The sequence below is a fragment of the Molothrus ater genome, chromosome 9, assembly GCF_012460135.2.
Source record: "Molothrus ater isolate BHLD 08-10-18 breed brown headed cowbird chromosome 9, BPBGC_Mater_1.1, whole genome shotgun sequence".
Lineage (NCBI taxonomy): Eukaryota > Metazoa > Chordata > Aves > Passeriformes > Icteridae > Molothrus > Molothrus ater.
In genome coordinates, this window is record NC_050486.2 from 8823007 (window position 1) to 8834304 (window position 11298).

General features: G+C 38.5%; 1 protein-coding gene across 1 annotated transcript; it reads right to left on the reverse strand.

Moving 5' to 3' along the window:
- Positions 1–864: 864 nt before the first annotated feature.
- Positions 865–11282, reverse strand: LOC118689241 (coagulation factor XIII B chain-like). Its single transcript, XM_036387358.1, has 12 exons — positions 10092–11282; positions 8833–9033; positions 8170–8355; positions 7154–7315; positions 6887–7063; positions 5547–5717; positions 5117–5212; positions 4283–4465; positions 2627–2830; positions 2080–2262; positions 1136–1377; positions 865–894 (listed from the first exon to the last, which is right to left on the reverse strand). The coding sequence occupies exons 1-11, from the start codon at positions 10168–10170 to the stop codon at positions 1154–1156; spliced, it is 1866 nt and encodes a 621-aa protein (XP_036243251.1). The 5' UTR covers positions 10171–11282; the 3' UTR covers positions 865–894; positions 1136–1153.
- Between the last annotated feature and the right edge of the window lie 16 nt (positions 11283–11298).

Genomic DNA, 11298 nt, shown 5'->3' on the forward strand with positions numbered 1-11298 from the left:
TCAAAGTGGCACTTACAAGGGACATTAAAGGTCACAAGAAGGTATTCTGTTGCTACACTAGGATTAAAACAATCAATAAGAAAATGTGGCATGTCACTAAAACAGGTAGGTGGGGCAGCAGCCCCACGTGTAGCTTGAATATTTGATATGTTCTTTGCCTCAAAGTTCATCAACAAGATGCTGCCTTCATGTCTGCAATGCCCCTCATCCTGTCCTCTGGTTACAGCCACACAGCCAGTGTTGTGTGTACATCCAGAACAAGTGATGGGTGAATGAATTCTACTTCCAACAGCTGTTCCAGCAAGGGCCTTTTAATCCCTTTTGCTCCAGGTTGCTCTGTAAGAAGAAGGTTATTGCTGTATATGTACTGTGTAAAGTATTTTTATCAACCTTTTTTCCACCTATTGGTCGGCTGGGCTCTGACTAAATAAGCAGAATTTGTCTATTACAGAATGCTTTAATTTCTTTTTTTGTCTTATTCATTGGTGTAACTCTTGCAAAAGCTTTGGAAGCCATACAGAGCACCATATATGGTATGATTTCACAGACAGATGAGTTTAGACATGAAAGACAGAAGACACCTTAGAGTGGCTTTTTTATTAAATCAGACTAAAATGGATGCAAGGCAAACTTTGTCCATATTCCTGGATTTTCTTCATAGCTGTAGTCACACTTGTTCTCAGGCAGACCCTTAAGACTATCAATATTTAAGTGTCATAGGAAATCGTACCAAGTACTTGGATTTTAATATTCTTAAAATAGGTTTTTAAAAAAAATTAACTTCTCAGTCAATTTGTATACTTTTAGGTTTTAAGTAAATTTTACAGATCCCTTAAGAACTTTATTTTCTGTTTTATATTGTTCCTCAAGTTCAGTCCTTTAGAGGCTCCTTACCTGTGAAGGGAGACATGAGTGCTGTTAAGATGTACAAGTCCTTCCTCCAGCTTTTTCAATGTGTATGCTAATATTGCATCCCTGTGCTGCACTGCTCATCCTCATCCCACAAAGGCCTTTCCCTTCCATCCCCCTCCGGCTCAAACTCAACACTCATTTCCCAAAGCTGAGTGGAGCAACCTGGAGAACACGAGGCCACCCTAATTCACCTGCTTATAAGAGATAAAGAACACATACATACCTTTCCTATGGCCTTTCCTCAAGTCCATACTTGCATTTCTCTTTCAACACACCTTGGATATGCCAGCTGTCCTCTCTCACACTGTACTTGAAATAAAGTTGTGCCAGATTCTGCTCCAAAATGGTTCTGTTTGCAGTAAAATCCAACATAATCCCCATGGTAAAAGTAAACTTGGTCTGCATAGAATGCTTGCAGCAGCACATTATTTTTCTCCATTTCAGTTTTTGACAAAGTACACGGCTCTAAAAAAGAGAGACTTGATCACTGCTAATAAATTGATTCTTTTTTGAACAGACTATTTTGACCAGGCTACACTAAAACTGCTAATTATTTCCTATTGTCTTATTTTACTGCAGGCATACTATAGTTAAGGAAATAAAAAACACCACATGAGCTTAACTTGCTTCTATTTAAACTTTCATATGTCATTTGAAGACGTTGAAATTGAGACTTAAAAGTTCTGGCTGACAATACTCAATTTATAAATTATAAGGAGCTGATTTTAGAGACAATTGGGGTTGTTCAGCCTGGCAAAAAGAAGGATCCAGGGAGACCTCATTGCACCCTTCCAGAGCATAAAGGAAGAAGATCCTATAAGAAAGAGACAGACTTTTCAGTATGGCCTGGAGCAGTAGGACAAGGGGTTATGGTTTTAAACTACAAGAGGATAAATTCAGCCTAGACATAAGGAAGTCATTATCACCAGTGAGAAGGGGAAAACACGGGAACAGTTTCCCCTATTTTCCCTTTTCCCAGGAAGTATTTGTTACTTTATTTGTTTCCCTTGGGAAAGGCCAAGGTCAGGCTGGACAGGGCTCTGAGCAGCCCTGCTCATTGCAGGGGATTGGACCAGATGGCCCTTCCAGGTCACTCCCAGGCTGTTCCTTGAGGCTATGAATTCTATATAGAAATAAGTGCTTCTTTATCTTGTTTATCACACCTACCTATACAAACTGGAGGTGAGGTCCATTGTCCTTCAGAGCAGTAGATTCTCTCAGAGCCTTGCAAAAAATGATAGTCAGAGCAAATATACTGAACTGAAGAGCCACTGTCATACTGGGGCAGTGCTGGGACAGTCAGAGCTCCATTTGCAATAGAGGGTGGAGAGCCACATTTTTCTGTAGCAGCTGCAACAACAATAAAAACATTTGAGAATAAGAAACGAACAAATTGGCTGCTTTATCATAAATTAAATGAACATGAAGGTTTTCTTTTTACAGCTCTCTTTCTACAGAGCTTTCATTTTTCTGGGCTCAGAGCAGAGCTTCCCCCTTCCTTCTACAGCCTTGCACAGCAAAGGGAGGTGTATCACTTTTCCAAGCTTGGCTATATTCAACAATAGAGTTGCCTTGTGCATCTGTATTGTTGAAGCCTAAACACTGGTTATTTACAACAGGCTCCAGGCCCACACTAAAAGCAAATCAAATAATTTCTAAATAGGTCTAAGATGATTGATTAATTAAAAATGCAATAAAAAAATTATTGCTTTACCTTGAATAACACATTTTGGATAATTCAGTCTGCCTTGGTCACACTGTGTCCTCCCAGGAGATGGAATGGCAGTCTGGAGAAAACTATATCCCTCTTTACATTCAAACTCTATGAGATCTCCATGGAGGAAAACTAATTCTTCCCGTCTCCATTTCAATGTTAAGTTGTTGCTGTCCATATCAGTTACATTCAGAGTACATGGTTCTGGGAAATAAAAATGTATTTTAATAAGGAGCCACCTTAACTGGTTTCTTAGCTCCCTTTTGTAGGAGTGAAGAAAGAACCCCATGTCAATAATTCTAAAATGCTTCTCAATTTTGCAAGACAAAGAACTACAGATGCATAGAAAAATGCAAATGAAAGAAAATGTCTGAAGTGACAACAAAAACCAAATACATGCAAAAGGAATGGCTGCTTTCTGACAGGTTCTTAAAACCCAGTGCCAGGATCACATCAGAGACTGTAGCTTTCCATTAGATGATTAATCTCATTAACTTCTGAAACCACTGTTCACCACCAATAAAGCCTACAAAATAAATTTCTACAAGTTCCATGAGAATCACTGGCTGATAAAGACCCTTATTGATGCTTTGCTGAGGGAAAGGCAAGGAGAACTCAGTTATTGGCAGTCTGGTGACAGCAGGGTAACACCAAATTCCCGTGGAATTTTCCTGAAGCTCAGTGTAACACCAAATTCCCATGGAATTTTCCTGAAGCTAACATCAGCATGTGCTCTTTCTGGTCTGTTTAGGTGAGTGTATAAAAGAAATCTCAAAACCATGCAAAGGATGATGGGCTTATTGGGATGCTAATGAGACAAATAATGCTCACAGGAAGTGAGATTTCATTATTTCACAGGATTTCTTAAATTTGACTACTCAGATCCAAAAATTTCAGTCTAGATGAGGTAACTTCTGTTCATTTAGAAATATGCAATTAAAACTGAAGTGATTGTGTATTTTCATTTTCATGGTAGATTACAAACTGAAAGGTGAGCCAATTTAACACAGGATGTTAGTAAAATGTAATTGTTTCATTAGAGGAAGGAAGGAAAGATAAACAAACAACTCTTGTTTGTATTCCTGCTAGCACTGGTAATTTTCTCCAGGGGGTTCTATACATTGTTTTGAGCAGCATACATAAAAGCAGCACAGGAAAATTTGAAAGTCCATGCCAGCATGAAACAAGATATAAAGACACATGAAAAAAAAAAGCCTGAAAGTTTAAAAACAAAAGTCCAAGAAGCCATCGCTAATTCTTTGTTAATTGTATCTAAAAGCAATTTTGGGAATGGCTACACCATTCTTTCTAATCATCTATTGAAAGACAGGAAGAAATTATCTGAATGGACAATATGGAGGAAAGAAATTGGAGAATCCTCCTAGGAAACAGGAATAGCTATATACTAGAATAGCTCATTCAGGAAACAGAGGAATCTATTTAATTGGCAGATTTTAAAAACAGGCCAGAGGATACCCAGCAGGAGAGGCCTGCTAAAAATTTAATTTTGGTTCATCCTCATATTTCTGGAATCTTTATTAACTCCAACAAAAGAGGAAAGATGGTAATGAAAAGATTATTTAGAGGTTCCTTCCAATTTTCCCTTTTTATACTACATATGACAATGTAATTTGTAATTTTCCTTCCAAGATTCACCTAAGCAGGTTGGTTGTTCTGTCCAGTTTCCTTGGTGACAATAAACAGTGCTGGGCCCATCCAAAAAGTGGTAATGCTGACAAACATATTCTACCCAGGAACCATTTTTGTAACTTGCCAGTACTGGGCCCAGGACAGCACCATTTTTAATCACAGGTGGAGAGGCACAGTCTTGCTGCATTTCTAATATGGGATAGAGAGAGAGGCAATTAAGTCTTGATTAGATTACAACATTGTTAACACAGGTGAAAGTATTAGACCAATACTAGACTGAGCAAACAAATTTGCAAACAAATAGAATCCAAACCAATACAATTCCTTTTCCAGGTTTCATTTGTGGAAACTCTACACTTGACTTTCTGAATTTTAGACATGCATTTTATTTCCCTCCACACTTTACATCTATGCCTATTTTTGACTCTTGCTTCTTTACACTCAATACAGTTTAATTCTTTTTATGTGATGTAGACCATCTTATTTGTTACTTTAAATGTTTCATCTATGAGTGGTTCAAAAAAACCGTTATTGTAAATATTAATCAAGGAACAACAAAATACTCATGAAGCTGCATGTCCAAATAATACTAAAGAGTACAAAATGACTGAATATAAATGCTCTGTATGAAATAAAATTACAAATACACAGCAGGCTTATTGGTGTAATTAAGAAAAAAGCAACAATAGCCTTTTATTTATTGACTACATTGACATCTGTTGCCCATGCAAGCATTTTCAAGAATAAGGGACTGTCCTATAGCAAAAGAAAAAAAGTAGTCATAAAATGCCTATAATTGGATTCGAGAATCCCTTTTAAAGAAGAGCAATGTTCACCTACTCATATCTTCATTGTGATGTGTTTGGTTTGCCCTTGTTTCTGCATCTGCCTCGAGTGGTGGTGGTGCTGTCCCAGATTCCTGGTTATCCACAGCTTCTGTAACCATAGCAGAGACTCAGAACCAGTTTTCACAGAAACAGCTCATTGTAAAGTACTAAAACAGGCAGACATGATGCACTCCAAAATGTAATAATCCCAGTTTTCCAGGGAAGATGTTACAGGTGGCAGCTGAATTCACCTGGCTGATGCTTTTAATCTGGGAACCACGGACTGCCTGTAAAATATGCAGCACTTTGTCTCTCAAGCCTTTTAAGAGAGGAAGGACAACAGTTTTGCAGATATAGCAAGTGAGACTCTCCAGAAAATTAAGGCATGGGTTGAAGAATCATTTCAGTTCAGTTGTCAGCCTTCACAGAAGTAACTTACTCACCAATACAGATAGAGGGTGATGTCCATTTTCCTCCTTCACACTGGATTTCCTCAGATCCTCTCCTTCCCAAGGTACACTGTACAATAACTTTGTCTCCATTATGATATGTTCTTCTGGCTGTGCTGGTATGGCCATGAGGGAGTGGTGGTGGAGGACATTTATTTTTTACATCTGAAAATAAAAAAATGCATATTGTTTTCTGTCTTACCAAAACCATGTACACAATTAAGCTCACCATACACAATGCAAGCCTATCACTCAAAAGGCTTTTTTTGGCTAAGCCAGAGTAATTTCTTAATAAAATTTTCTTAATACAATGGGAGACCCAAACAAACAAGTGATTTTGCATTCCACAAATATAAAATAAAAGTACTATGTCATTGTACTGCTATAAACAAATTTGTAATTTCTCCACAGAGACTTAAAAAATATCCTTTGTAGGACTCCAGGAAATAGAAATCTCCCATACCCTCCATTCATATACTATTTAAAGCAGATTATGTATTAATTCTAATGCTACAGAAGAAGCAATAACCATAGCCCATTTCCTATCTCCAAATTAAGTTTGTGATTACTGTATCCTCAAAAGTAGATTTAGGCCTTGTTTTCATCCTCCTGAGCATCTCCACCTTCTCTGCACTCACTCAAGAAAAGTTCCTGCTGTGTCATGAGAATAAACACAGGGTTGGAGTCTAAGCTGTAGTAAAGGTTGTTTTGTGCTGCTTCCTGCTCTGTTCTATATCTCAACTGCTTCTCCTTTCATTCTTTTGGAACTTGATTTACTGAGACTCTCCATTATCCCCCAGTGACTGGGGAAGTGATAGCAATTTCTAAAGGTGTATTCCTGTCCTCAGGACAACCTTTTATTTAATCTGTTCAAAACAAGGAAACTTTGGGGAGGTTGTACAACTCTGAAAAGTACCACAAGCTAAGGAGAACCTTGCTACAAATTTTATTTTTAATGCCTCTCAAGAGGTACCTCCCCATCCCACAAGGTAGGATTAAGAAGACCTGGTTAACCCTTCATGTACTCTGAACAGTTTATTGAGCTTCAGGGTCTAAAAAATTCCCTGTAACTGCTGATTCCTGCTTCTCTGGGATACAACTTGGACAGTAAGAGACAGTATCTCTCCTGCTGCTAGAGTTCACTGAAATGTAGTTCCAATTACCATTGCTCCCCTTCCTGTTGCCTTGGCTCCCTGCCCTTTGACTGACACTTGATTTACATTTAGGCTACAAACTGTATTTTTATTTTGTATTCATAAAGCATTTCTTGAAAGAAGGTTCACACCTTCTTTTCTCTAAGAATTTGACAGAGTAAAACTATAAAAGAAGGGTACCTTCACACACTGGAGGGTCTGGATACCACCCAAAATTATAGCACTGAATTAAGTCAAATCCAGTGACAGAATAATGTTTGTCACAGAAAAAGTGAACTACATCTCCTTCTTCATAAGTTTTCTTCACAGGATAGAAACCTCCGTGAGCTACTTCACTCAGAGCGGAGCAAGTGATCCCTGGGAAGAAAACACAGCGGTGAAAGCAGCAGAAGAAAGCAGCAGGTGACTTGTTGTGCCAGCGGATGAGTTCCGGGGCTGAGGACGTACCGGTGCAGCGCGGGGGCAGCTGCCGGCCGCGGGGCAGGCACAGCGCTGCGGCGGCGGCGGCGCTCCCGGGGGCCGGGCGCGGGCCCGGCTGGCAGCGCTCCCGCAGGGGCCCGTTCGGCCGCACCTCGCCGCCCTGCTCCAGCCGCGGCACCCCGCACGGCTCTCAGGGAAAGAAAGCACAGGCGTGAGCACTGCATGCTCTTTTGTGGGAGTGTTCCAAAGCTTCCCTTAGATACTCCTTAAAAGTGGCCAGATCCTGGGTAAAATGATGAATAACTACAAATGCAGCTGTTGGCACAGGTTTTCTGTTTGTCATTTGGAAAAGAAATCCATTCCCATACAAACTTTATTTGAAACAGCGTGATTTAATCTCTGCTGATTCATTTTACATCTATCAATTTACATCTATTGTCACAGACATGTTTTATGAAAAATCCTTTCCTTGGGATTTTTTTCTCCTGAGAAGCCGACAGGCCTCAGGACCAAAATGTAACCGATGATTATCTGATTATCTGCTGCTGTGGAATGCAACAGGTGCATCTGGGATTGGTCTCATGTGCTTGTTTCTAATTAATGGCCAATCACTGTCAGCTGGCTCAGACTCTGCCCAAGACACAAACTATTGTTATCGTTCCATTCCTGTTCTACTCTTAGCTAACCTTCTGATGAAATCCTTTCTTCTATTCTTTTAGTATGGTTTTAACATAATATATTTCATAAAATAATAAATCAAGCCTTCTGAAACATAGAGTCAACATTCTCGTCTCTTCCCTCATCCTGAGACCCCTGCAAACACCACCACAATCTATCATTTTACAGCTATCATTTTACATTTCTTTACAAATGCACAAAACCATGTGCCTGTGAAACAAGTTTTTCCCCAGAGGTACAGCTGAGAACCTGCTTTAGGAGCACTCAACTGACAGCCTGTCATAGGCAGTTTGGCCCTACAGCAAGGACAGAGGAATTCTAGACTTCTGCAAGAGATTAGAAAGGAGAAAAATGCACAACACTACCAAGTGTGTTAGTACAGCTTGGCTGGGAGGACCATCCTTGTGGCTGACACTGCACTGTATCTTCAGCAGCACCACTTGGGGTGAGGTAGCCTGGATTACATTTGTATTGCAGTTTCTCATGGATTTTGAAGTCCATTTCTGTGCTGTAAAAAGAGCCATTTTCCAAAAGAGGCTTGGTGCATTTTCCTGAAGGATAGAAGACAGCTTGGTTAGAAAGAAAGAATGGAATAATTTTGTTTTCCTGCAAGCAAAAGAAGGGGTTTGTAGCTATACTGATCTAATCTGATTTTCTCAATTTAGTGAAGAAACTCTTCTCCAATCATCAAACTGTATCTCAAACCACCACATGGAATACAGCCAAGGAATCTAGAGCTAGGGAGACTCAAGAAGTTATACATTTAAGGGAAACTAATAGTTTTCCAAGACTAAGAAAACTGGAAAACTTTATGTTCTTATATGAAAATATAAATGGGTAAATACCCTTAAAATATGTATTGTTGTAAAAATATTCCATATATAAACCTATGTAGTCTCGACATAAATAATTGATTGCACCCTGTACGTTTTATCCCTTCTGTTATGCAGCTTCTTTTCCTCCATGCCCCAGGAAAACCAGCCAGGAAATGCCCCTGCTGGAAGCAATGGTGAACAAAGCTAACTCACTGTAGCATCGAGGCACTGGAGCCCATCCTTTTGCTGTACAAGTTATTCTTCCATCTTGAGTCCCACTTTCAGTTGTGTAACCAACCACACAAGAATAGGAGAGCTTTTTTCCTTTATGCATAGGGAAATAGTAATTTTTGAAACTGTAATAGTACTGGGGAAGGTTTCCATTTTCTATCTGTGGCAAATCACAAGGTGTATCTGTAAAAAGATCAATATGTTTTCCACTAAAAAATTCCAGCCCAGATATGAATGTTTTTGCATTAATTTATCTAATATCAGCTTGACTGATTCAGGCTTTCAAACAAGAACAAAATTCTGAATACTTACAAGCATGAAGGGCCTTCTGAGACCTGCTGAAATGAAGACATACTACAATTTTATCAGCTTTTATTCCTAGGGTTTCACAAGAATATCAGCTGTAGAATAAAACCTCCTAAAGTGAACTGGAGCAAACTGATGCAGGACACCTTTATTTTACCCTGTTTTGCTCAGAAGCACGAGAACCCTTTGCTGCACAAACTTGCCAATGCCTACTGTAAAATTCAGTGACAAGTGTCAGGATTAGCAGTGCCTCAGCTCCTTAATTCAGAAAATGCTACCAGAAAAGCAGGATAAGCTGCTAGGAGGCAATACACGAGTTAGGCTTGTTAAGAAAGGGAATTTAAGAACAGTTAAGAGAAAAGAAACAAGAAATGGAAATTAAGCAAATAACAAGCAGAATGGCAATTTAAAAAAACCCAAAACAACAATCCCCAGTAATAGAAGAAAACCTTTTTAAAGAGTAGTGCTGAATATGACATAAGGTTACTTAAAGAAACCCCAAAATAACAAACAAAAAAAAATTACCCAAAAACAACAACCAAAAGAAATCAGTGCTGAAAACAGGGATAGAAAAATGCAGGACCACCCCACATTAACTTCTGCAGATTCCATTTAACTTCCACTATTTTGCTTTGTAACAAAGTGAAAAATACTTCAATCCCCAAGACACTTCAAGATATGAAATGTTTTAATAGTACAAAATTTCAAATAGTACATATTGTAAAACATTCCTAAAGAAATTTCTTCTGAACTAAAGGCTGAACATTTCAATATGACAGCTTTGAGGCTTAGACAGGAATCAGCCATGTCACAACAGAATTGTATTTAAATTTAAAAAACAGTGTTTACTCATTAAAGAGATGAAAAACATTGCACTTAAGTTACCAAGACTGCATAGTCTAGATTCAATGTACAATAGAATTCAGTGTATTTACCTTCTGCAAAGAGTTTCCTTGAACACACCATAACTAGGATGATAAAATAGCTTTTAAATCTCATCTTTACTGTCTCCATCTAGTTTCCCCCAACTGTGAAAACTCCCTAAGTATTACTTTTGTAAATAATTAACTGAATTTTCAAAGGTATTCAACAAATGCCTTAATGTCTATGGTATTTTGTCACAAGTTAATTCACTGGAAAAACTATTTTCAACTATTTTCATTCGTATTAGTTCTCCAAATAACTTGGCACCAGACTGGCAGGATTCTACTTCCATTTGACACACTTTGCCACCTGTAATTTATCATTTTACAGTGAAATCAGGCAAAGAGCTTATGGAACAATTTGAGCTTGCTGATTACTGTTCCCCTCACAACCTCCAGAGTCCCAAGTTTAAAGGGCATTCTGTTATCAGATTATTTACCTTGGCTGAAATCAGAGGAAATAGACAATTCCCCCATCCTCCAGCCTAGCCCCTGAGTAAACCAGGCAGTTGCATGCTAGAGATATTTATAATTTTGGAGTTTCTTACATGAACAACATAGCCACTATTATTATCTGAGTTGTGTTGAATACAGCATGCCTCTTCCAAGTATTTTTTTTAAACAAAACAAAACAAATGAACCTAATTTACAGTCAACTCACTGACTAATAGCTATCAGTTGATTTAGCATCATTAGAGATATAATGCTTAAATTTGGGAATAGGTGGGTATAATTTTACAGTTTACATTATCTTGGCCTTTCTCTGAGAAAATGCAATTCTGAGAATGCAGAAGAGAACAGAATGAACAGGGATGCTGTGATGAACACAATCTCTTCAGCCAGAGGAGATGCATGCTTGTATGTATTGCTCACTTGATAGCAATTAAAAAAACTCATAGATCACTGCCCTTAAAATGTCAGGTCAGAATTTGTAAATTCACCCTTAGAACATAGCCTGTTGTTCCATCACTATGTTGCAATGTTTACAAAACAGAAATTGTATTTTCTTTTCTTGCTGCCATACATGATCCCTCAAGACATTACTAAAGTGGATTCAAGCTCCCCAAAACCAGCCAGTTTTGAAATGCACAGCCCAAGTCTCCCTTTCTACACCTCTCTAGATCAGACATTACTGTCCCCCACAAAAAGCTGCTTTTAATAGAATTCTACAATATCTAATCGGATTGAAGAATCCTATGCTATTTTAATATTCACAATT